The sequence below is a fragment of the Somniosus microcephalus genome, chromosome 13 (genome assembly GCF_052327205.1).
Source record: "Somniosus microcephalus isolate GS21.2 chromosome 13, FLI_Smic_1.0, whole genome shotgun sequence".
Taxonomy (NCBI): Eukaryota; Metazoa; Chordata; class Chondrichthyes; order Squaliformes; family Somniosidae; genus Somniosus; species Somniosus microcephalus.
Window position 1 is genome coordinate 54,482,278 of NC_140999.1, and position 26,507 is coordinate 54,508,784.

General features: G+C 46.2%; 1 protein-coding gene across 1 annotated transcript in view; it reads left to right on the forward strand.

Moving 5' to 3' along the window:
• The window catches only part of LOC147108325 (receptor-type tyrosine-protein phosphatase delta-like), a 620,473-nt gene that overhangs the window by 424,594 nt on the left and 169,372 nt on the right, over positions 1–26,507 (forward strand). The window contains exons 18-19 of the mRNA XM_086004913.1: positions 8,695–9,282; positions 10,018–10,118. Coding sequence (XP_085861039.1) covers positions 8,695–9,282; positions 10,018–10,118 — 689 coding nt within the window. The remainder of the gene's footprint in view (positions 1–8,694; positions 9,283–10,017; positions 10,119–26,507) is intronic.

Here is a 26,507-nt window from a genome sequence, read left to right on the forward strand (position 1 = left end):
CACAGGCACATCCGGCTTTATTAAGACATGTTCTGCGTGGTTCTGGATGATGCCTGCGTACGGATTTCAGCGGAATAAACAACCAATGTACTTGGTCGCGATGAGCCACCCACCTCCTTTGAATGCTGCGGACAAGCTGAGGCAGGGACATGTTGCAAAGATGCCCAAAGCCACCACTTTTTGCTTTGCACAGAATCTAACATTTCATTTTACTTAACGTATTTTTCAAGTGGGATGAAATAAACTGAGAATAATGGATATCTGGGCGGTGTTACAGGCTGCAATCTCAATTGAAGGAATCAGATGGCTTCTGTTGTGTATGTGCCTTTAAGAGAAGAACTGATTCTATACTGCAGTACCGGCAGTGACCACCTCTGTATATAAAGCCATAGCAGGCTTCTGTATTTCAGTCTTGAATTACTCCCTGTTCAGTAAATACCTGTTTTATTGTTCTCCTGCAGTCTGAGTATTATTGATCCTCGGACACTACACTGGCGACGGGCAGGTTCGAACTCACCTGCAGTACTGCATCACCTCACGGGGATCTTTTCCCTGAAGAGAAGCTTCTTGGAGGTCGAAGTCAGAACGGCGGGTGTCGACCGCGGGCAACCGCCCAGGGATCCATCGGAGAGTTGCAGGGGAGGCTGTGGAGAGCTGGGCCTGGCTCTCCAGTCGAGGTGTTCCAGCAAGTCATGCTGGTAGCAGGTAGTGCGCTGACCCTTCCGGACTGCGGCGGGCTCAGGCTCGATCGAGCGGCTCTGCAAAAGGGGCCATGCAGCGTCGTCGGGAGGAAGAGAGAGAGAGAGGGTGGAGCGCACAGGGCGCAGTCGGTGCTCAAGAACCGGGCAGCGTGGAGAGGATAGAACGAGGGGAAGGAAAAGTGATACGCGCCAAAGCCGCGGGTCGCCGCCATTACCCTGTAGAACGCTAGGAGCAGCGTGGCAGCAAGGGGAAGAAGGAAAAGCGCGGGAGGCGCCATTTTATTCCATTGGGGAAGAAGGAAAAGCGCGGGAGGCGCCATTTTATTCCATTGGGGAAGAAGAAAAAGCGCGGGAGGCGCCATTTAAAATCACTCAAGATGCCGAAGAGTGGCACCATCACTGCTTTCGACAACGAGGTAGAAGACTGGACCACGTATGTGGAAAGAATTGAAATGTACTGCGAGGCAAATGAGGTGGCTGATGGAAAGAAGGCGCCGGTATTATTAAATTTGATGGGCGCGAGAACGTACGGCCTATTGCGGAATTTAATTACCCCAGCTAAACCAATGGAGAAAAGTTTTGAAGAGATTGTTAATATCTTACAGGAACACCTAAACCCTACACCGCTGCTGATAGCAGAAAGATTCAAGTTCCATAAAAGAAACCAGCACAAAGATGAGAGCAATGCTGACTATCTTACGGAACTACGCAAGTTATCGAAGCACTGCCAGTTTGGAGCAGGACTGGCAGACACCTTACGGGATAAGTTTGTCTGCGGGCTCCAGAGTGAAGGAACCCAGAAACGACTACTTTCAGAAAAGGACCTGACGCTAGAACAGGCTTTCAGCGTGGCAGTATCCTACGAAGCAGCAGCACGGGGAGCTGCGGAAATACAACAGAAACCACAGGAATACAGCGCTAACGAAATGGCGTATGGTGCAGGAAAGTGCTATCGCTGCGGCAGAACAACCCATGATCAGAAGGACTGCTGGTTTAAGGACAAAGTATGCAGGCAATGTGGGAAAATGGGACACATAGCAAGAGTCTGCAGGTCGGGAAAGAAAACCAACACTACAAGAACTACTAAGGAAAAGTACAAGAAAGTAAAGAAATTGACAGACAGTAGTTCGGAAGATCAGGAGAGTGATAAGGACTCCGGGAGCAGGAGACTAAGTTGTCTAAAGTTACACAACGTGATCGCAAAGGAGGATCACCGAACCATTTGGGTCACCCTCATGATAACAGGGTCCCCAGTAAAGATGGAATTGGACACAGGATCAGCCCTAACTGTCATGAATCGACGAGACTATGAGCGGCTATTCTCACACATACCCTTGAAGGACACGTCCATTGTATTGAAGACATACACGGGGCAAAAAGTCTACCCCAGAGGAAAAATAAGGGTGCCAGTTGAATACAACGGCAAGGAAACACAGAAACTGTATCTATATATACTACCAGATGGAGGACCACCATTATTGGGACGTGAATGGATCCGAAAAATACAATTGGATTGGCATTCCATTCAGGCGCTAACTGTGACTGATAAAAAGGATGATGACGTCACACCTGGACGACTGTCAAAAATCCTAACTGACGCGAAAGAGGTGTTCCAACAAGGACTTGGGACTCTAAAAGGAGTAACGGCAACGATAAAAATCGAAGATAACGCAAACCCAAAATTTTTTAAGGCCAGACCGGTACCTTACGCGATCCGCCCAGCCGTTGAAGCAGAGCTGGAGAGTTTGGAGCATTCAGGTGTGCTGTCCAAGGTGGACTGGAGCGAGTGGGCCACACCCATCATTCCTGTAATGAAGAAATCATTGAGCAGCACGCCTGGGGAACCGAAGAAGGTTCGCATCTGTGGGGACTTCAAGGTAACTGTGAACCCAGTCCTGCATACAGTACAATATCCACTTCCACGGATAGAAGATATTTTCGCCTCACTATCTGGAGGGAAACGCTTTACAAAGATTGATCTGGCCCAAGCGTATCTACAAATGGAGGTGGAAGAAGCGTCTAGGAAATACCTCATGACAAACACTCACAAAGGCCTTTACCAGTACAATCGACTGGTATTCGGGGTAGCATCAGCCCCGGCTATTTGGCAGAGGGTGATGGAACAAGTCCTGCAAGGGATCCCGGGGACCCAGTGTTATTTGGACGACATCCTGGTTACGGGCGAAAATGACAGTGAACACCTTGCCAACCTGGAGCAGGTGCTCACGAGATTACAGGAATATGGGCTACGAGCCAACCGCCCCAAATGCGAGTTCTTCAGGAGACAAATCTCGTATTGTGGCCACATGATTGATGAGGAAGGGTTGCATAAGTCGCCGGACAAGATTGAGTCTGTAGTCAAGGCTCCAGCACCGGAAAATGTGTCGCAACTGAGGTCGTTCCTCGGGTTGGTGAACTACTACCATAAGTTCTTGCCGAATTTATCTACAATTCTGCACCCACTGAACGCCCTACTGCAAACTGGAGTAACATGGAAATGGAGTGATGAGTGTAAGCGTGCCTTTCAGAAATGTAAATGCCTAATCACTTCAAAAGAAGTATTGGCCCACTACAATCCAACACTACCGATTTGGTTAGCATGTGATCCATCTCCGTACGGCATCGGAGCGGTGCTGTCACACAAATTCCCTGACGGTTCAGAGAGGCCAATAGCCTTTGCGTCGCGCTCGTTAACCTCAGCCGAGCGTAACTACGCCCAGATTGACAGGGAGGCCCTCAGCTTGGTGTGGGGGGTGAAGAAGTTCAATCACTATCTGCACGGGCAGAAATTCACCCTACTGACTGATCATCAGCCCCTGGTCTCCATTTTTAACCCAAAGAAGGGCGTTCCGGTGATGACGGCGCAACGGCTGCAAAGATGGTCACTTTTTCTAGGGGCACATCAGTACGACATAGAGTACAAGGGTACGAAACAGCATGGAAACGCTGATGGGCTGTCACGCCTACCGTTGCCTACGGTAGAGGAAGCACCTGCAGTGGACCCTGTTGAGATATTCCATGCGACCATAGTCGAATGTCTACCTGTTACAAACTCAAGTATAGAGAAGGAAACCCGAAATGACCCGACACTCTCTCGGGTCTATGATTTGACGGTGAAGGGATGGCCAGCACATGGCGACTCACTGTTGCCAGCATTCTCGCCAAGGAGAGAACAGCTGTCAGTGTGCCGGGGGACCTTGATGTGTGGATCCCGAGTGGTAATTCCACCCAAGTTGAGAGATAGAGTGCTCAATGAGCTTCATGAGGGTCATCTGGGAGGGGTAAAAATGAAGAGCCTAGCCAGGGCGTTTGTGTGGTGGCCGGGAATCGATAAAGAAATCGAGGATATGACCAAGAGATGCACAGGATGCCAGAAGGTCCAAAACGCTCCACCACAGGCCCCGCTACATCCATGGGAGTGGCCCTCATCTCCATGGCAACGGGTACACATTGATTTTGCTGGTCCATTTATGGACTCAATGTTCCTAATCGCTGTGGACGCCTATTTGAAATGGCCAGAGGTCATCAAAATGTCCTCCACCACCACGGAGAAAACTATTGCAGTCCTACGGACCATCTTCGCCAGGTATGGCTTGCCAGAACAGATTTGTTCCGACAATGGGCCACAGTTTGTGTCAGAGGATTTCCGGAGGTTTCTGAGGAATAATGGGGTGAAGCATTACACATCTGCCCCATGTCATCCAGCCACAAATGGATTGGCTGAGAGGTTTGTTCAGACCTTTAAAAAGGCCATAAAGGCAATGCATAATGACGACATACCACTACAACACAAGGTGGATAATTTCTTGTTTGCTTACCGGAATGCGACACATGCAGTCACCAACCAAGCTCCAGTCATAATGTTCTTCAAGCGAAGGCTAAGATGTCGCCTGGATTTGCTCAAACCAAACATAAGACGAGATGTTGAGGATAAGCAATTCCAGCACATAAATGAGAAGCCAACCAGGAGCTTCAAGATAGGGCAACCAGTCTTGGCCCGCGACTACCAAACAAAAAAATGGCAGCCAGGAACGATATGCACACAGCAGGGACCACTAATGTACACAGTGGACGTTGGAGAGAGCATCGTGAGACGCCATGCTGACCAGATTCTAGAGTCACAGGAACAAGCCAAACCCATACCACGAGCAGGTACATCTGGTAATCAACCCGAAGTACAGATTGCGTCTACCTCAGAAGCAGTGGTATTGGAAGCTGACGAACCAACCAATGACAATGAGCCAGAATCAACTCCGCCGCAAGAACAGGATACTCGAGAAAGGCGCTATCCAGTCAGGATCAGGAAGCCTCCTCAAAGACTGAACTTATAAATGATTATTTCAGTTGATGTATATAGTACAGAGAAAATTGTAATTGTAATTAGTTATTATTTAGTTGTTAAATGAATGTTATGTACTGTTTATCTAAAAGGGGAGGAATTGTTGTGTATGTACCTTTAAGGGAAGAACTGATTCTATACTGCAGTACCGGCAGTGACCACCCCTGTATATAAAGCCATAGCAAGCTTCTGTATTTCAGTCTTGAATTGCTCTCTGTTCAGTAAATACCTGTTTTATTGTTCTCCTGCAGTCTGAGTATTATTGATCCTCGGACACTACAGCTTGTACAGAGAGTAATGTATACGTGGGAGTGAGTTACAGGCTGGGATCTAATCGAGGGGTTTGGATAGTTTCTATATAGAATGTAAAACCCCAGAGCAAGTTACAGATTGGAATCCATTTGAGGGATTTGCATGATTTATGTATAAAACAATGGATATTGGGGAGCAAGTGACAGACTAGAATCTAATTGAGGGGTTCAGATGGTTTACACATAAAATAGCAGATGCCCAGGAGTGAGCTGTAAACTGGAGTCGAAATGAGGGGATCAACTGGTTTATTATAGAATGGATAACTGAGAGTATATTACGTACAGACTGGAATCTAATTTAGCAATTTGGATGGTTTATATGTAGAATAATGGATAATACCCACGGGTGAGTTACAGGATGGAATCTAATCAGGAGCTTCCAGTTGTTTATATATAGTAAATGTTCCATTACATTACAAGGTGGTAAATCTCAATGACACTTTCAAATGATATCAGTAACCATAGCAGTGGAAAGTCTTACAGATCACAAGCCCCTCTCATGAATATTTTCTATATTTGTGGGTGAGGCTCTCTTTGAGATATTTCCTTCACTTCTCAGTTATGATTCTTTCCACCTCATGCGTCTCTGTCAGTTAAGAGGTCAACTGAGCAACACTTAACTGATCCAAGTGTAGATTCCCAAAGGACTAAATCACGCAGAAAGTGTATGATACTGTGTACAGGTCAAGGGATCTCCCGGGCTACAGATCAACTGGGACTGGCATTTAGAGGACATTCTTTAATTCATTCTTCCCAGAACCTGAAAACTGCGGAACATCTTACCTTCCTCAGTCCGTCCTTCCTCCTTCAATCTGCAGGCTTTTAAAACCCAATTTTAGTGTCACCTAATCACTACCTGCTTTATCTCGTCTTCTCTCTTACTCTTCTCAACCCTGGCGGTGTCTTGCACTATGGGCCTTGGCTGTTCACTGAGATATTCTTCGATTTGGAAAAAACACAGCAGTGTGGAAGAGTTTCTTGTGGAACTTTAAGCAACAGGTATAACTCACCCAAACGCACACTGTTCAGTAACACTGCCTCCATGTTGGGTTACCATGGCAACGGAGTGGTGGACTGAAGGTGTGTTCAGACTCGCTGCCTCCTATGGGTTAAATTGATTGGGAAGGATTTTAAATTACAAAGCTGGAGAAAGCCATTCGCTTCTCAGTCTAATGACTCTCGCCCACTGGCAACTTAATTTTGCTTTTGCCATTTTGATAAATCTTTGTTTAGCTGGTCCATTGTGATTAAGGAAAGCGATGGGAAGGGAACTGCGAGAATTGCGGCAGGCAAATTGAGCCTAGTGCTGCATTAAATTGAATGAAAAACCCTTGCTGTTCATTTACATACAGAACTGCATCGTTAATCAGGACAGCAGTCTGCCGGCAACTGTCATTACCTCAGAACTCAATTTGCTTAACTGGGAAAAGCTATTACTGTACAAAGAAACCTGTGAGATCTCAGTGTCACACCTCCTCCATCCGGTGCTGACTCAATGCGGTAGATGTTAACTTTTGGCAGTGGCAGCAGAATGAACGCCCGTTATACAACCCGCCCGATTGAAGCCACTGGAAAGGAAAACTGAGTGGGGTGTAAAATGGTCGACCAATCTGCTACCACCCGTTTCACACCACCACTGCATGTTAAAAACTACCCCAATGTGTCTCCTTAAAAAAAAATGTGCTTCCTTCACCTCTCCTGAGGATGGGGTGCTGATGCCGATGGCACCCATTGATAACTTCACTGAAGTGGCCATCAGAGTCAACCCAAAACTATCTTAACCCAACACACACTTTCCAGCACAGGCCGCTGGATTGTGAAAAGGAGCAGGAACCCCAGGTGATTTTATGGTCTGCCCGACGGCCCCTCGTCCCTAAAGCAGCAAAGCCAATTGTAGTACCCTTTTCAACACCCCCATTGAGATCTATTAACCTAACACAAACCAGAGATTTATCCTGGGACTCCCTGATCTATATGACCTGGTTGACACCAGCTTTGTATTTAGCAATTGAATAATTGGGGCTGTGTCCAGTTTCATTTCTGAGCCGAGACAGAGAGTGCTGGTTTTACCTCAAGGCTATCAGGAGCATGATGACAAGAAACTGGGGGAAATGGACCAAAATTAGTGACACCTGATACTGCTTACGCCACCTGAACCCCTTTAAGTGGGCCATCTCTGAGAGTGCTGCACACCCATCAGTGAGAAGCCACCTGAAAGGTGTGGCCATGCAGCTCAGCGAGAATTGGGACCGGTTACAGTGCAAAAATAGTTAGTGTAAAGCCCCACTTAAAAAATCCATAGAATCATACAACACAGAAGGAGGTCATTCAACCCATCATGCCTGTGAAGGGGCAATGATAAGTACAGTATTCATTTAGGTTAGACATTATGGGAATGCTAGATCATAGAAAATGTTCTTTCGCCACTCTTTGAATGAGCTGTCCAAATAGTCCCACTCCCCCTGCTCTTTCCCCATAGCCCTGAAAACTTTTCCTTTTCAAGTATACAGTCTATCCAATTCCTTTTTGAAATGTATTGAATCACCTTTTCAGCTAGTGCATTCCAGATGATAAAAGGGGGCGGGGGGGGGAGTTGACTATCTCCTCTGCTCATGAATCATTAAAATTCATAATGGCAGCGTAAGTCTGGTAAGTCCATGGCCCTGTTTGAATACATCTTTACAGCTCAACTGCACCAGATGTGGGCAAGCATGGCTTCTGCTTGCAGTTCTGTGAAGATAAAGGCAATATTGCAACCCTCTGGCATGCATGTCCCCATTCTCTGTTTGTGTGTGTTTCTCTTTCCCGTGTCTTCTGTGTTTGTGTGTATCCCTCTGTCTCTGTCCCTTCCCAGTCACTCTCCTAATGTCTCTGCTATTTGTGTAGATCTCTGCCTCTCACTCTCCCCAGCCTCTCTGTTCCTCCTCTCCCTCCCTCCATGGCTGTGGGATTTGCCAATGCTATTCCAGTTTGTTTTGTTACTCTTTCCTCCTCGGATTGCATTAATGCCACACTCTTTATGAACTTAAACTGACGTAAGATGGCCTTTTGGCGAGGAGGTGAATTTCAAGCCTTGGAGCTTTCATGTGCTCAGTAGCCTTGTCACTTTTATGTTTTTGCACAGCCCCAATCACTTTGCAGATGTGGCGGTATAACCCCCATCTCCTGTAGAACCACAACCTGAGTCACTGCCTTCAGGACAATAAAATAGCATTCAAAAAGGATAAAATGTTTGTCTAGAATCTACGTTCTTATTTGATAGAAATGAAATGATAATTGCTTTATTAATCTCATGGCATTTGGATAAATCACTCATGGATACTCTGTGTGTTTTGTATTTCAGTTCCAGACAGACCCACTCTGTCGGCCCGTCTGACTCAGGAGAGAACGGTCGTGTTGCAATGGCAGCCTCCCTCTGCAACTTTTGGACAACTCCTAGGCTATCGGCTTCAGTTTGGGCGTATGGATGTCCAGCCCCTGACGACGCTGGAGTTCTCTGACCACGAGTATCAGTATGTGGCCCACAGCATGCACAAAGGTGCCACATACGTGTTCAGGCTGGCAGCCCGAAACAGCGCTGGCATCGGAGAAGAGGATGTCAAGCAGCTTACTCTACCTGAAGATGTGCCCAGAGGCTACCCGCAGATCCTTGACTTGGCAAATATCACTACCTCATCTGTTCAGTTTGGCTGGCTGCCCCCTGTCTTGGCAGAAAGAAATGGCTTCATCACTACGTACACTGTCTCCTGTAGACAGGCAGGTGCTCAGAGCAACCCCATTGAAGTGTCCATCACATCCTCCCAGACTAGCCTCACATTGAACAGCCTTAAACCGGACACCAGTTATGACATTAAAGTCAGGGCACAAACCAGTAAAGGCCCTGGTCCTTACAGTCCCGCTGTTCAGTATCGGACCATGCCATTGGATCAAGGTAGGGGTTATCTATTACCTTGTCATCCCGGGTGGCGGTGGGGCAGTTTTGGGCTTGGTACACTCTCTTCCACTTGCAGTCAACTGCGTCAAATCCCAAGGTAAAATGTGTCAGGTCTGCTGAGAGCAAGCTATTGGTAGCTTCAGAATGCTTCATTGCTCGTACAGGTAAGGCCATCTTTTGGGGACAGCAGGTCATACCCAGTAGAGAAGGTCCTCAATGGGCTGTACGCTCCATGCTACAAGCATAAACACACAGGTAGGAACGACTGCTGTTATGTACTTCTGACTTGTAGCAAGAAGCAATTAGTCCAGATATTCTAGAAGACGGATAGGCCACTGGCCAAGGAGGCCTGGTGGTCATGTGGACATCTAGTGTTGCTTCTGTGCCTAACTTGCCAGATGAAGCAGACTAGTAATACAGTGTTGGTTGGAGCAGGAAAAATTTGGTGACTGCCAAATTGCAACCTGTTGGATGTTGGTGGGTATATGGTGGTACTTCTTTAGCTCATGTTAAGGTGTCATGAAATGAGGCACAACATAACAAATGGAATATTAAATTGACTAGGTACCAAAAAAAATGACAAAATTCTGAGAGATTGAGAAATTCCTTAAAGTGCCCTATTTCAGTACTGATGTGTACCCAGTATACCATGTATAGGGGCACCCTTACAGAAAGCTAATGTCTATTTACATTGTCGTAGGACCTTTTCTTTTAATTTGCCTTTTTTTTCAGCAGTTTTCCCTAAAAATTTCCGAGTAAAACTTGCAATGAAGACCTCAGTGTTGCTTAGTTGGGAGATTCCAGAACATTACAACTCTCCCATTCCATATAAGGTAAGTCTGTATTTGTAACAAGTTATCTGTGTTCCATTGACATCAACTTTTTGTTCAGCAGCACAATCCCAATGAATGCCTTGCTCAAGGATCACTCCCAGGAACGTTGCTCTGCAGAGTGATGGGAGGTGGGCCTGTACCTGAATGCTCCTGTGGATAGCTGCCACCGAGAGGCCCAGGCACTTTCCCACAGGAAGAGGAATAAGCCAGACCAATAGCTCTATTTTAATGAGGCCATTTCACTTGTTGTGTGGAAGCTGGGATAAGGTTGTCTCCTAATGGCACTCCCTTGCCTCATTTTGCAAGAGAGCAAGAAAAGGAGATGAAACAGAACCAATTCCCAGTTCAGTTAGCATCCCACAATGGGACAGACTGAAAGCACAGAGGCACATGGAGCAAAACACCTGCCAAGGGTGACAGGTCGACAAAAAGTGATGTGAAGATGGCCTCTGAGCAACATTATGAGTAGCACTGAATGACATACATAACTCATCGCCAAAAGAATGAAGGGAGAGGCTAAGAGAAATTTCTTCATGTAGAGGTTTCTTGAGAAATGGAATGCATGACCAAAAACTGTGGTGGAAGCAGAATCTTGCTGAAGGTCCATAGGCCCTGACTCTTAATGGGTACGGTCCCATAGGCCCCAACTCTTAATGGGTACAGTACCATTGGCCCTTACTCTTAATAGGGTACGGTTCCCTAGGACCTGACTCTTAATGGGTACAGTTCCATGGGCCCTCACTCTTAATGGGTACAGTACCATAGGCCCTGACTCTTAATAGGTACAGTTCCATAGGCCCTGACTCTTAATGGGTACGATTCCATAGGCCCTGACTCTCAATGGGTACGGTTCCCTAGGCCCTGACTCTTGATGGATAAGGTTCCATAGTCCCTGACTCTTAATGGGTACGGTACCATAGGCCCTGACTCTTAATGGGTACAGTTCCTTTGGCCCTGACTCTTAAAGGGCACAGTTCCATAGGCCCTGACTCATAATGGGTACAGTTCCATAGGCCCTGATTCTTAATGGGTACTGTTCCATAGGCCCTGAGTCTTTATGGGTACAGTTCCATAGGCCCTGACTCTTAATGGGTACGGTTCCATAGGCCCTGACTCTTAATGGGTACGGTTGCATAGGCCCTGACACTTAATGGGTACAGTTTCATAGGCCCTGACACTTAATGGGTACGGTACCATAGGCCCTGACTCTTAATGAGTATGGTACCACAGTCCCTGACTCTTAATGGGTACAGTTCCATTGGCCCTGACTCTTAATGGGTACAGTACCATAGGCCCTGACTTTTAATGGGTTCGGTTCGATAGAGCCTGACTCTTAATGGGTACGGTTCCATAGGCCCTGATTCTTAATGGGTACGGTTCTTAGGCCCTGACTCTTAATGGGTATGGTTCCTTTGGCCTTGACTCTTAATGGGTACAGTTCCATAGGCCCTGACTCTTAATGGGTACAGCTCCAATGGCCCTGACTCTTAATGGATACGGTTCCATAGGCCCTGACTCTTAATGGGTACGGTTCCATAGTCCCTGACTCTTATTGGGTACAGTACCATTGGCCCTGACTCTTAATGGGTATGGTTCCTTTGGCCTTGACTCTTAATGGGTACAGTTCCATAGGCCCTGACTCTTAATGGGTACAGCTCCAATGGCCCTGACTCTTAATGGATACGGTTCCATAGGCCCTGACTCTTAATGGGTACGGTTCCATAGGGCCTGACTCTTAGTGGGTACAGTACCATTGGCCCTGACTCTTAATGGGTACGGTTCCATAGGCCCTGACTCTTAATGGGTACGGTTCCATAGGCCCTGACTCTTACATAGAAACATAGAAGATAGGAGCAGGAGTAGGCCATTCGGCCCCTCGAGCCTGCTCTGCCATTCAATGAGATCATGGCTGATCCTCCAAATTCAGTACCCTGTCCCTGCCTTCTCCCCATATCCCTTGATCCCTTTATCCTTAAGAAATATATCCAACTCCTTGAATATATTTAATGAATTGGCCTCCACTGCCTTCTGTGGTAGAGAATTCCACAGGTTCACCACTCTCTGGGTGAAGAAATTCCTCCTCATCTCTGTCCTAAATGGCTTACTCCTTATCCTTAGACTGTGACCCCTGGTTCTTGACTCCCCGGCCATCGGGAACATCCTTCCTGCATCCAGTCTGTCCAGTCCTGTTAGAATTTTATAAGTTTCAATGAGATCCCCTCTCATTCTTCTAAACTCCAGCGAGTATAAGCCCAATCGACCCAATCTCTCCTCATACGTCATTCCTGCCATCCCAGGTATCAGTCTGGTGAATCTTCGCTGCACTCCCTCCATGGCAAGAACATCCTTCCTCAGATAAGGCGACCAAAATTGCACACAATACTCAAGGTGTGGTCTCACCAGGGCCCTGTACAACTGCAGCAAGACATCCTTGTTCCTGTACTTGAACCCTCTCGCTATGAATGCCAACATACCATTTGCCTTCTTAACCGCCTGCTGCACCTGCATGCTTACCTTCAGCGAATGGTGTACAAGGACACCCAGGTCTCGTTGCACTTCCCCTTCTCCCAATCTGTTGCCGTTCAGATAATAATCTGCCTTCCTGTTTTTGCCACCAACGTGGATAACCTCGCATTTATCCACATTATACTGCATCGGCCATGCTTCTGCCCAATCACCCAACCTGTCTAAATCATACTGGAGTTTCTCGGCATCCTCCTCACAGCACACACACCCGCCCAGCTTTGTGTCATCTGCAAACTTGGAGATATTACATCTAGTTCCCTCGTCTAGATCATTTATATATATTGTGACTAGCTGGGGTCCTAGGACCAATCCCTGCGGTACCCCACTAGTCACTGCCTGCCACTCAGAAAAAGAGCCGTTTATTCCAACTCTTTGCTTCCTGTCTGCCAACCAGTTCTTTATCCAAGTCAGTACTTGGCCCCCAATCCCATGTGCCTTAACTTTGCACACTAATCTCTTATACGGGACCTTATCGAAAGCCTTCTGAAAGTCCAAATACACCACATCCCCTGGTTCTCCCTTATCTATTCTACCAGTTACATCCTCAAAAAATTCCAGATTAGTCAAGCACGATTTACCTTTTTTAAATCCATGTTGACTTTGTCCGATCCTGTCACTGTTTTCCAAGTGCTCTGCTATTACATCTTTTATAATGGACTCTAGCATTTTCCCCACTATGTCAGGCTTACCGGTCTATAATTCCCCGTTTTCTCTCTATCACCTTTTTTGAATAGTGGGGTAACATTAGCTACCCTACAATCCATGGGAACTGTTCCAGAGTGTATATAATTTTGGAAGATGACCAGCAATGCATCTACTATTTCTAGGGCCACTTCCTTAAGTACCAAAGGATGTAGATTATCAGGCCCTGGGGATTTATCGGCCTTCAATCCCTTCAATTTCCCTAACACCATTTCCCTACAAATACTGATTTCTTTCAGTTCCTCCCTCTCATTAGATCCTATGTTCCCCGACATCTCTGGGAGATTATTTGTGTCCTCCTTTGTGAAGACAGAACCAATGTATTTAATTGGTCAGCCATTTCTTTGTTCCCCATTATAAATTCCCCTGATTCTGACTGCAAGGGACCTATGCTTGACTTCATCAATCTTTTTCGCTTCACATATCTATAAAAGCTTTTGCAGTCAGTTTTTATGTTCCCTGCAAGCTTACTCTCATACTCTATTTTCCCCCTCTTAATTAATCCCTTTGTCCTCCTTTGCTGAATCCTAAACTGCTCCCAGTCCTCAGATTTAGTGCTTTTTCTGGCCAATTTATATGTCTTCTCCTTGGATCTTATGCTATCCCTAATTTCCCTTGTTAGCCACGGTTGAGTCACCCTTTTTGTTTTATTTTTATGCCAAACAGGGATGAACAAATTCTGTAGTTCATCCATGCGATCTTTGAATGTTTGCCGTTGCCTACCCACCGTCACCCTTTGAGTAACATTCCCCAATCAATCCTACCCAACTCGCACCTCATACCATCGTAGTTTCTTTTATTTAAATTCAGGACCTTAGTCTCTGAGTCACCTACTTCACACTCCATCTTAATGAAGAATTCTATCATATTATGATCGCTGCGATCCCAGGGGCCTCGCACAACAAGATTGCTAATTAATCCTTTCTCATTACATAATACTCAGTCTAAGATGATCTCTAGTTGGGTCCTTGACATATTGGTCCAGGAAACCATCTCGTATACACTCCAGGAATTCCTCCTCCACAGTATTGTTACTAATTTGGTCAGCCCAATCTATATGTAGATTAAAGTCACCCATGATAACTGCTGTGCCCTTATTGCACGCGTCTCTAATTTCCCGTTTAATGCCATCTCCAACCTCTGCATTACTGTTTGGAGGTCTGTATACCACTCCCACTAACGATTTCTGCCCCTTGGTATTTCTCAGTTCTACCCATACAGATTCCACATCATCAGAGCTAATATCCTTCCTTTCAATTGTTTTAATCCCCTCTTTAACCAGCAATGCTACCCCACCTCTTTTTCTTTTTTGCCTATCTTGCCTGAATATTGAATACCCCTGGATGTTGAGTTCCCAGCCTTGGTCACCCTGGAGCCATGTTTCCGTAATCCCAATCATATCATATCCGTTTACCTCTATTTGCGCAGCTAATTCATCCACCTTACTACGAATGCTCCTCGCATTAAGACACAAGGTCTTCAGGCTTGTTTTTTTAACACTCATACACCTTTTAGAATTATTATTTCCTGTGGCCATGTTTGATTTAAACCCTTGATTCCTCTGACTGCCACCTTTGTTTTTCTTCTTCCTTTCTTTTGCTTCTATCCTTGTTTCCCTTTCCTCTGTCTCCCTGCTCAGGTACCCAACCCCCTGCCATTTTAGTTTAAACCCTCACCCAGAGCACTAGCAAACACTCCCCCTAGGACATCGGTCCTGGTCCTGCCCAGGTGCAAACCGTCCGTTTTCTACGGGTCCCACCTCCCCCAGAACCGGTTCCAATGTCCCACGAATTTGAATCCCTGCCCCTTGCACCATTCCTCTAGCCGCATATTAATGGGTACAGTACCATAGGCCCTGACTCTTAATGGATACGGTTCCATAGGCCCTGACTTTTAATGGGTACGGTTCCATAGGCCCTGACTCTTAATGGGTACAGTACCATAGGCCCTGACTCTTAATGGGTTCAGTTCCATAGGCCCTGACTCTTAATGGGTACGGTACCATAGGCCCTGACTCTTAATGGGTACGGTACCATAGTCCCTGACTCTTAATGGGTACAGTACCACTGGCCCTGACTCTTAATGGGTACGGTTCCATAGGCCCTGGTGCTTAATGGATATGGTTCCCTAGGCCTTGACTCTTAATGGGTACAGTAGCATAGGCCCTGACTCTTAATGGGTACAGTACCGTAGGCCCTGACTCTTAATGGGTACAGTTCCATAGGCCCTGACTCTTAATAAGAACATAAGAAATAGGAGCAGGAGTAGGCTAATCGGCCCCTCGAGCCTGCTCCACCATTCAATAAGATCATGGCTGATCTGATCCTAACCTCAAATCTTCTATCACTCTCCATCCCACCCGAACCCATGTGATCTCCCGGGAGAGGCAAAAAACCAGATAAAAAACCCAATGGCCAATTTGGGAGAAAAAATCTGGGAAATTCCTCTCCGACCCATCTAGGCGATCGAAACTCGTCCAGGGGATCACTCTGTCCCTATATTTTCTACAGTACTTACCTTCTGTAAAGGCGATCTCCACCCAGCCAGGAACAGGAATAAAACCATCTCCTGAAATCTAACACAGAATTAGAACACAAGAAGTAGGAGCAGAACCAGGCTACACGGTCCCTGGGCCCGCTCCACTACCCACAGGGCCATGACCATTCCGAACCTAGACTCATGTCTAATTTCCTGCCCGCTCCCCGTAACCCTTAATTCCCTTTACTTCTAGGAAACTTTCTGTTTCTGTTTTAAATTTATTTAATGATGTAGCTTCCACAGCTTTCTGGGGCAGCAAATTCCACAAACCTACCACCCTCTGAGTGAAGAAGTTTCTCCTCATCTCAGTTTTGAAAGAGCAGCCCCTTATTCTAAGATTATGCCCCCTAGTTCTAGTTTCACCCATCATTGGGAACATCCTCACCGCATCCACCCGATCAAGCCCCTTCACAATCTTACATGTTTCAATAAGATAGCCTCTCATTCTTCTGAACTCCAATGAGTCGAGTCCCAATCTACTCAACCTCTCCTCATATGACCACCCCCTCATCCCCGGGATTAACCGAGTGAACCTTCTTTGTACTGACTCGAGAGCAAGTATGTATTTTCTTAAGTATAGACACCAAAACTGTATGCAGTATTCCAGGTGCGGTCTCACCAATACCTTGTACAACTGTAGCAATACCTCCCTGTTTTTATATTCTATCCCCCTAGCAATAAAAGCCAACATTCCATTGGCCTTCTTGATCACTTGCTGCACCTGCATACTAACTTTTTGAGTTTCGTGCACCAGGACCCCCAGATCCCTTTGTACTACAGTACTTTCCAGTTTCTTGCCATTAAGATAATAACTTGCTCTATGATTTTTCCTGCCAAAGTGCATAACCTCACACTTTCCAGTATTGTATTCCATCTGCCAAATCTCTGCCCACTTACTTAGCCTGTCTATGTCCCTTTGCAGGTTTTTTATGTCCTCCTCACTCACTACTTTCCCTCCCATCTTTGTATCATCTGCAAACTTTGATATGTTACACTCGGTCCCCTCCTCCAAATCGTTAATATAGATTGTAAAGAGTTGGGGACCCAGCACTGACCCCTGCGGAACACCACTAGTTACTGATTGCCAGTCTGAGAACGAACCATTTATCCCAACTCTCTGCTTTCTGTTAGACAGCCAATCCTCCACCCACGCCAGAATATTACCCCCAATCCCGTGATTTTTTATCTTGAGCAATAATCTTTTGTGTGGCACCTTGTCAAATGCCTTTTGGAAGTCTAAATACACTATGTCCACTGGTTCCCCTTTATCCACCCTGTATGTTACTTCCTCAAAGAACTCCAGCAAATTTGTCAAACATGACTTCCCCTTCATGAAACCATGCTGAGTTTGTACTATTAAATTATGTTTATCCAAATGTCCCGTTACTGTCTCCTTAATAATGGACTCTAACATTTTACCAACCACAGATGTTAGGCTAACAGGTCTATAGTTTCCAGCCTTCTGCCTACTACCCTTTTTAAATAAGGGTGTTACATTAGCAGTTTTCCAATCTGCCGGGACCTTTGCTGGGTCCAGGGAGTTTTGGAAAATTATTACCAATGCATCCACAATCCCTACCGCCACTTCCCTCAAGACCCTAGGATGTAAGCCATCAGGTCCAGGGGATTTATCCGCCTTGAGTCCCATTATTTTACCAAGTACCACTTCCTTAGTGATTTTAATCGTATTTAGCTCCTCCCCGCCCTAGAACCCCCTGTTTGTCCAGTGTTGGGATATTCTTAGTGTCCTCTACCGTAAAGACTGATACAAAATATTTGTTCAGCATTTTTGCCAGCTCCATGTTTCCTACCATTAATTTCCCGGTCTCATCCTCTAAGGGACCAACATTTACTTTAGCCACCCTTTTTCTTTTTATATAACTATGGAAACTTTTGCTATCTGTTTTTATATTTTTTGCTAATTTACTTTCATAATCTATCTTCCCTTTCTTAATCAATCTTTCAGTTATTTTTTGCTGTCTTTTAAAGACTTCCCAATCTTCTCTCCTCCCACTAGATTTGGCTACCTTATATGCCCTTGTTTTTAGTCGGATACTATCCTTAATTACTTTGCTGAGCCACGGATGGCTATCTTTTCTTTTACACCCTTTTCTTCTCAGTGGAATATATATTTTTTGGAAGTTGTAAAATAACTCCTTAAATGTACACCACTGATCATGTACCGTCTTACCCTTTAATCTATTTTCCCAGTCCACTCTAATCAATTCCGCTCTCATACCTTCATAGTCTCCTTTATTCAAGCTCAGCACGCTTGTTTGAGATCCAACCTTCTCACCCTCTAATTGAATATGGAATTCAACCATGTTATGGTCACTCATTCCAAGGGGATCCTTTACTAGGACATTTTTAATTAATCCTGTCGCATTACACAAGACCAGATCTAAGGTTGCTTGCCTCCTGGTCGGTTCAGTTACATACTGCTCAAGAAACCCATCCCTAATACACTCAATGAACTCATCCTCAAGGCTGCTCTGCCCAGTTTGATTTGTCCAGTTAATATGATAGTTAAAATCCCCCATAATTATAGCTGTTCCCTTATTCCAATCCTCAACTATTTCCTGATTAATACTCCGTCCAACAGAGTTGCAACTGTTCGGAGGCCTATAGACTACACCCACTAGTGTTTTTTTCCCCTTATTATTCCTTATCTCCACCCAAACTGTTTCACTATCCTGCTCCTTTGACCCAATATCATTTCTCTGTATTATAATGATTCCTTCCTTTATTAACATAGCCACCCCACCTCCCCTCCCTTCCTGCCCGTCCTTCCTGATTGTTAAATAACCTGGTATGTTTAATTCCCAGTCATGGTCACCCTGCAGCCATATTTCTGTAATGGCCACAAGATCATACCCATATGTAATTATTTGTGCCGTTAACTCATTCATTTTGTTACGAATGCTACGTGCATTCAGATAAAAAACTTTCAAATATGTTTTATGACACTTAGTTCCTGTTTTTTCCCCTTTTAGTACTTTACCTTTTACTCCATACCTTCTGTCCCTTCCTGACACGTTCTGTTTTTTAATTCCCCCACTGCTACCTAAGTCTATGACCTTCTCCGTTGTCATTTCTATTATTTGCTCTCTAGAAACCTCCCCCCCACTAATTAGTTTAAAGCCCTCTCTCCAGCCCTAGTTATATGATTCGCCAGGACTCTAGTCCCAGCACTGGCCAAGTGGAGTCCGTCCCAACGGAACAGCTCCCTCCTGTCCCAGTACTGGTGCCAGTGTCCCAAGAAGCAAAACCCATTTCTCCCACACCAGTCTTTGAGCCACGCATTTAACTCTTTAATTTTATTTATCCTAGCCAAATTTGCTCGTGGCTCAGGTAATAACCCAGAGATTATTACCCTTGAGGTTCTGTTTTTTAATTTGACCCCTAGCTGCTCATACTCCTTTAGCAGAACCATCTTCCTTGTCCTATCTACGTCGTTTGTACCAACATGGACCACTAAACTGGATCCTCCCCCTCCCACTCCAAGTTTCTTTCCAGGCCAGAAGAGATGTCCTTAACCCTGGCACCGGGCAGGCAACACAGCCTTCGGGACTCCCGCTCTTGACTGCAGAGAACACTACCTATCCCCCTCATGATACTATCCCCTACCACTACAACATTTCTTTTTACTCCCTCCAGTTGAATGGCCCCCTGTACCACGGTGCTGTGGCCAGGTTGCTCATCCTCCCTGCAGTCCCCGCTCCCGCCCTCACAGGGAGTAAGAAGCTCGATCCTGCTTGACAAGAGCAAGGGCTGTGGCTCCTTCAACACTACCTCCTGGATCCCTGTACCTGCCTCACTCGTAGTCACACCATCCTGTCCCTGACCACGGACTACATCTGCATTAATTAATTTCATAGGTGTGACCACCTCCTGAAACATAGAGTCCAGGAACTTCTCCCCCTCCCTGATGTGTCGCAGTATCTGAAGCTCGGTCTCAAGCTCTTTAACATGGAGCTTGAGTTCCTCTAGCAGCAAACACTTATCGCAAATGTAATCACCGTGAGCCTCAATGGGGTCCACCAGCTCCCACATTTCGCAACAGTGACACATCACCTGTTCAACCATATCTATGTAATGAATTAAATTTCTTATTATTAGTTATGAAGACCCTCTGCCCCGATATAGATGATAATATTACACCACTATTCAATAGGACTTACCAACTTAAAGGTATAAAAGAGAAGGAAGAAAACCAACCAGCCAGCTGATCACCAACCTCCTCCTTGAATACTGTCTGTGGGGCCTGTTTGGTTGGCTCGTCTCGCTGCTCCGCTTCCGCAGTGCTGTCTAAGCCTGGGAGTGGGGAACAAAACAGTGCAAGAAACACACCCTCACCTCCCACTTGCCCGAACTCTCCCACTTACCAAATTCTCGCAGCACTCAATGCCACAGCACTCTGTGCAACAGCACTAGTCCCGCCCCTTTTATACCCAGATTCTACTTCCAGTTTAAACTCCCCAGCAGTTTAATATACACTTAAAAAATTAAACTCACTTCAAATAATTAACTTTTTAACACACTAAAATTCACAAAATACACTTAAATGACTTTTCTCCCACTTACCAAACTCTCGCAGCATTCAATGCCACAGCACTCTGTCCCATAGACCCTGACTCTTAATGGGTACAGTTCCATAGGCCCTGACTCTTAATCGTTACAGTACCACTGGCCCTGACTCTTAATGGGTACGGTTCCATAGGCCCTGACTCTTAATGGGTACAGTACCACTGGCCCTGACTCTTAATGGGTATGGTTCCATAGGCCCTGACTCTTAATGGGTACAGTACCACTGGCCCTGACTCTTAATGGGTACGGTTCCATGGGCCCTGACTCTTAATGGGTACAGTTCCATAGGCCCTGACTCTTACTGGGTACGGTTCCATAGGCCCTGACTCTTAATGGGTACAGTTCCATAGGCCCAGACTCTTAATGGGTACACTACCACTGCCCCTGACTGTTAATGGGTACAGTGCCATCGGCCCTGACTCTTAATGCGTACGGTTCCAATGGCCCTGACTTTTAATGGGTCCGGTTCTATAGGCCCTCACTCTTAATGCGTACGGTTCCATAGGCCCTGCCTCTTAACGGGTACGGTTTTATAGGCGCTGACTCTTAATTGGTGCAGTTCCATAGGCCCTGACTGTTAATGGGTACAGTACCACTGCCCCTGACTCTTAATGGGTACGGTTCCATAGTCCCTGACTCTTAATGGGTACGCTTCCATAGGCCCTGACTCTTAATGGGTATTGTTCCATAGTCCCTGACTCTTAATGGGTACAGTACGATAGGCCCTGACTCTTAATTGGTATGGTTCCATAGGCCCTGACTCTTAATGGGTACAGTACCATAGGCCTTGACCCTTAATGGGTACAGTACCATAGGCCCGGACTCTTAATGGGGACATATCCATAGGCCCTGACTCTTAATGGTTATGGTTCCAAGGCCCTGACTCTTAATGGGTACAGTACCATAGGCCCTGACCCTTAATGGGTACAGTACCATAGGCCCTGACCCTTAATGGGTACAGTTCCATAGGCCCTGAATCTTAATGGGTATGGTTCCATAGGCCCTGACTCTTAATGGGTACAGTTCCATAGGCCCTGACTCTTAATGGGTACGGTTCCATAGTCCCTGACTCTTAATGGGCATGGTTCCATAGGCCCTGACTCTTAATGGGTACAGTACCACTGCCCCTGACTGTTAATGGGTACGGTTCCATAGGCCCTGACTCTTAATGGGTACAGTTCCACAGTCCCTGACTCTTAATGGGCACAGTTCCATAGTCCCTGACTCTTAATGGGTATGGTTCCATAGGCCCTGACTCTTAATGGGTACAGTTCCACAGTCCCTGACTCTTAATGGGTACAGTTCCATAGTCCCTGACTCTTAATGGGTACAGTACCACTGCCCCTCACTCTTAATGGGTACGGTTCCATAGGCCCTGACTCTTAATGGGAACAGTTCCATAGGCCCTGACTCTTAATGGGTACGGAACCATAGTCCCTGACTCTTAATGGGTACAGTACCACTGCCCCTGACTGTTAATGGGTACGGTTCCATAGGCCCTGACTCTTAATGGGTACAGTACCATAGGCCCTGACTTTTAATGGGTACAGTACCATAGGCCTTGACCCTTAATGGGTACAGTACCATAGGCCCTGACCCTTAATGGGTACGTATCCATAGGCCCTGACTCTTAATGGTTATGGTTCCAAGGCCCTGACTCTTAATGGGTACAGTTCCATAGGCCCTGAATCTTAATGGGTACGGTTCCATAGGCCCTGACTCTTAATGGGTACAGTACCATAGGCCCTGACTTTTAATGGGTACAGTACCATAGGCCTTGACCCTTAATGGGTACAGTACCATAGGCCCTGACCCTTAATGGGTACGTATCCATAGGCCCTGACTCTTAATGGTTATGGTTCCAAGGCCCTGACTCTTAATGGGTACAGTTCCATAGTCCCTGACTCTTAATGGGTATGGTTCCATAGGCCCTGACTCTTAATGGGTACAGTTCCACAGTCCCTGACTCTTAATGGGTACAGTTCCATAGTCCCTGACTCTTAATGGGTACAGTACCACTGCCCCTGACTCTTAATGGGTACGGTTCCATAGGCCCTGACTCTTAATGGATACTGTACCATAGGACCTGACTCTTAATGTGTATGGTTCCATTGGCCCTGACTATTAATGGGTACGGTTCCATAGGCCCTGACTCTTAATGGGTACGGTTCCATCGGCCCTGATTCTTAATGGGTACAGTACCATAGGCCCTGACTTTTAATGGGTACAGTACCATAGGCCTTGACCCTTAATGGGTACAGTACCATAGGCCCTGACTCTTAATGGGTACAGTTCCATAGGCCCTGAATCTTAATGGGTACAGTTCCATAGGCCCTGACTCTTAATGGGTACAGTACCACTGCCCCTGACTGTTAATGGGTACGGTTCCATCGGCCCTGACTCTTAATAGGTACAGTTCCATAGGCCCTGACTCTTAATTGGTACAGCACCATTCGCCCTGACTCTTAGTGGGTACGGTTCCATAGGTCCTGACTCTTAATGGGTACGGTTCCATAGGCCCTGACTCTTAATGGGTACAGTACCACTGGCCCTGACTCTTAATGGGTACGGTACCATAGGCCCTGACCCTTAATGGGTACAGTTCCATAGGCCCGGACTCTTAATCGGTACGGTTCCATAGTCCCTGACTCTTAATGGGTACGGTTCCATAGGCCCTGACTCATAATGGGTACGGTTCATAGGCCCTGACTCTTAATGGGTACAGTTCCATAGGCCCTGACTCTTAATGGGTACAGTTCCATAGTCCCTGACTCTTAATGGGTACAATTCCATCGGCCCTGACTCTTAATGGGTACAGTTCCACAGGCCCTGACTCTTAATGGGTACGTTCCATAGGCTCTGACTCTTAATGGGTACAGTTCCATAGGCCCTGACTCTTAATGGGTACGTTCCATAGGCTCTGACTCTTAATGGGTACAGTTCCATAGGCCCTGACTCTTAATGGGTACGTTCCATAGGCTCTGACTCTTAATGGGTACAGTTCCATAGGCCCTGACTCTAATGGGTACAGTTCCGTAGGCCCTGACTCTTAATGGATACCGTTCCATAGGCCCTGACTCTTAATGGGTACCGTACCATAGGCCCTGACTCTTAATGGGTACAGTACCATTCGCCCTGACTCTTACTGGGTACGGTTCCATAGGTCCTGACTTTTAATGGGTACGGTTCCATAGGCCCTGACTCTTAATGGGTACCTTTCCATAGGCCCTGACTCTTAATGGGTACAGTACCACTGGCCCTGACTCTTAATGGGTACGGTTCCATAGGTCCTGACTTTTAATGGGTACGGTTCCATAGGCCCTGACTCTTAATGGGTACAGTTCCATAGGCCCTGACTCTTAATGGGTACGGTTCCATAGGCCCTGACTCTTAATGGGTACATTACCATCGGCCCTGATTCTTAATGGGTACAGTAGCATAGACCCTGACTCTTAATGGGTACTGTACCATAGGACCTGACTCTTAATGTGTACGGCTCCATTGGCCCTGACTATTAATGGGTACGGTTCCATAGGCCCTGACTCTTAATGGGTACGGTTCCATCGGCCCTGACTCTTAATGGGTACAGTACCATCGGCCCTGACTCTTAATGGGTACGGTTCCATAGGCCCTGGCTCTTAATGGATATGGTTCCATAGGTCCTGACTCTTAATGGGTACAGTTCCATAGGCACTGACTCTTGATGGGTACAGTTCTATTGGCCCTGACTCTTAATGGGTACGGTACCATAGACCCTGACTTTTAATGGGTATGGTTCCATAGGCTCTGACTCTTAATGGGTACAGTTCCATAGGCGCTGACTCTTAATGGGCACAGTTCCTTAGGCTCTGACTTTTAATGGGTACAGTTCCATTGTCCCTGACTTCTTCCAGTCCCTAGTTTAATTAGTTAAACTTTCCATGTACCTCTTAAATTGTTGGTTTAATTTTCATGTGAATCCTTTCAGCAGCTACACTGAAGTGGTCTTGGGGGCTGGTTGAAATTTCCAGATTCTATAATAGAATTAAAGCAGCTTCTAAATATCTGTAAAAACCTTTTCACTTCCTGTGAATTCCCTCCTGTTTTAAATTGGAACTGCGTCTCAAATATTTTGTTAATGAAGGAAAACTGACAGCATTTTCAGTTGGGGAAGGGATGGGTACTATCCAAAGCAATAGACGTTTCAGTCGACACAAGGGTGGGAAGGGAGGGAATCACCAGACTTGGCAAAATGCAATAACTAATTGAGGGATCCAGTTATCAATGCTAGCATTTTTAAGAGTATGTGGTGCGGGCAGTATTGTGGGATGAGTGCAGTGCTGGCATGCAGGATCATACCCACGGTTCCTCAGCTGGTGAGTTCCTGATCTCAGCCCTCTGTAGTGTCGAGGGATTGGAGTCCGCTGTGCCCCACAGTTAAATAGCCTGACAACACTCACCGTAAGGGCTCACACATGAACAGCAGCTTCCCGGGTGAGGTACCAGTGGGTGACTGATGACCGTACTTGGAACCGCACCCCAGCAGGGAGTTGGAACCATCAGGAGCGGAGAGAAGACTGAGGAGGTCGCTGGCTGAACCAGTATGTGAAATGTCCCAGGACGAGGACCCATCTGACTTGAGAGAAGAGCAGAGAACAAGTGACACTAAATTAGTTTTGAGTAATTAGCCATGAGTTAAGACAACTGCCAGAGCGCATTAGAAAGTGACTATGGAAGTCAGAAAATAGATGCCCTGATAGACGAGAGTCTGTGGAGACAGTGGGAGGGATATCAGCAGACTCGGTCAAAACATCAAGGGCAACGTAAGTAATATTCCATTAACACTGCAGATGGGAACCATCACAGTCTGCGATTATCATAAACCTCTGATGTTGCCGTCTGCTTTAGGGACACTGGTAAAATCAGCACTTGTTTTGTCCTGACTTGCGGTTACACAGACATCTCAAATTTGAAAAATGTACCATGCCTGGGGATCTACTCAGAGCCTTGAGCAGCCTGTTTCCAAACAGTTTTTGTCATCTCCAAACTTGGGGAAATACAAGTGCTTTCAAGTCATGTCTTAAAAAAAATGCCAATGAAACATTTCAAAAATTTGAGATTTGGCACCTACCTCACTGAAGGCGCTGACTCGTGCTGGGGTCCAGCTTAACTCCGAGGGCACCAGCCTCCTTCAGTACCTATCCCATTTTCCATTCTTCATGTGTGAGCCTAGAAATTGAGCATCAGCAGGCTGTTCAACCACAGGGGCATCGCCACCAAGCCCAAACCTGTCCTCACCCGTGTACAGTGTTGTACTTTCCATCTGGGATCACTGGTTAGTGCTCAGGAGTGGGAACCCTGGCCGATTATTTTTTTCCTCCCTAGCTCTGCCCACTGAAGCCAGTTGTAGCATCCTGACTTCCACCCTGGCTGAGACCAGCTAATTCAGCACAGGCCAGATTGAGCTCAGGGCCATCCTGGCTGGTGTGGCTTAGCTACACACTGAATTTATCAATCGGTCAGTGGAGATAGTTTTTAACATTAGTTTACTGTCAGCTCCTGTAAAGAGCAGAATACCAAAAAGACAACTTGCTTTCCCAGGTAACAGTGACACAAAATTATGAAAAATAATATTCAAATTGGAAAAGACAGACTTGTATTTATACTGCACGGCATCACATCCCTCAGAAACATCTCAAAGCAATTCACATACAATGAGTTACTTTGAAGTACCGATTGTAATATGGATAAACCCCAAAAGGCCATAGATGCTGGGTCAATTAAAATTTTCACAGCTGAGATCGATAGATTTTTGTTCAGTAAGGTGGCTATGGATCAAGGGCAGGTAAATGGAGTTGAGCTGCAGATCAGCCATGATCCAATTGAATAGCGGGACAGGCTCGAGGGGCTGAACGGGCTGAACAGTAGCCATTCTTCAACTGCAAGATCCCACAAAGAACAGCAAGATGAATGGCCGGTTAATCTGTTTTTGGTGGTGCTGGTTGAGGCTGGATTGCCGGCCAGGACGACGGGAGAACTTCACAGAATCACAGAAAC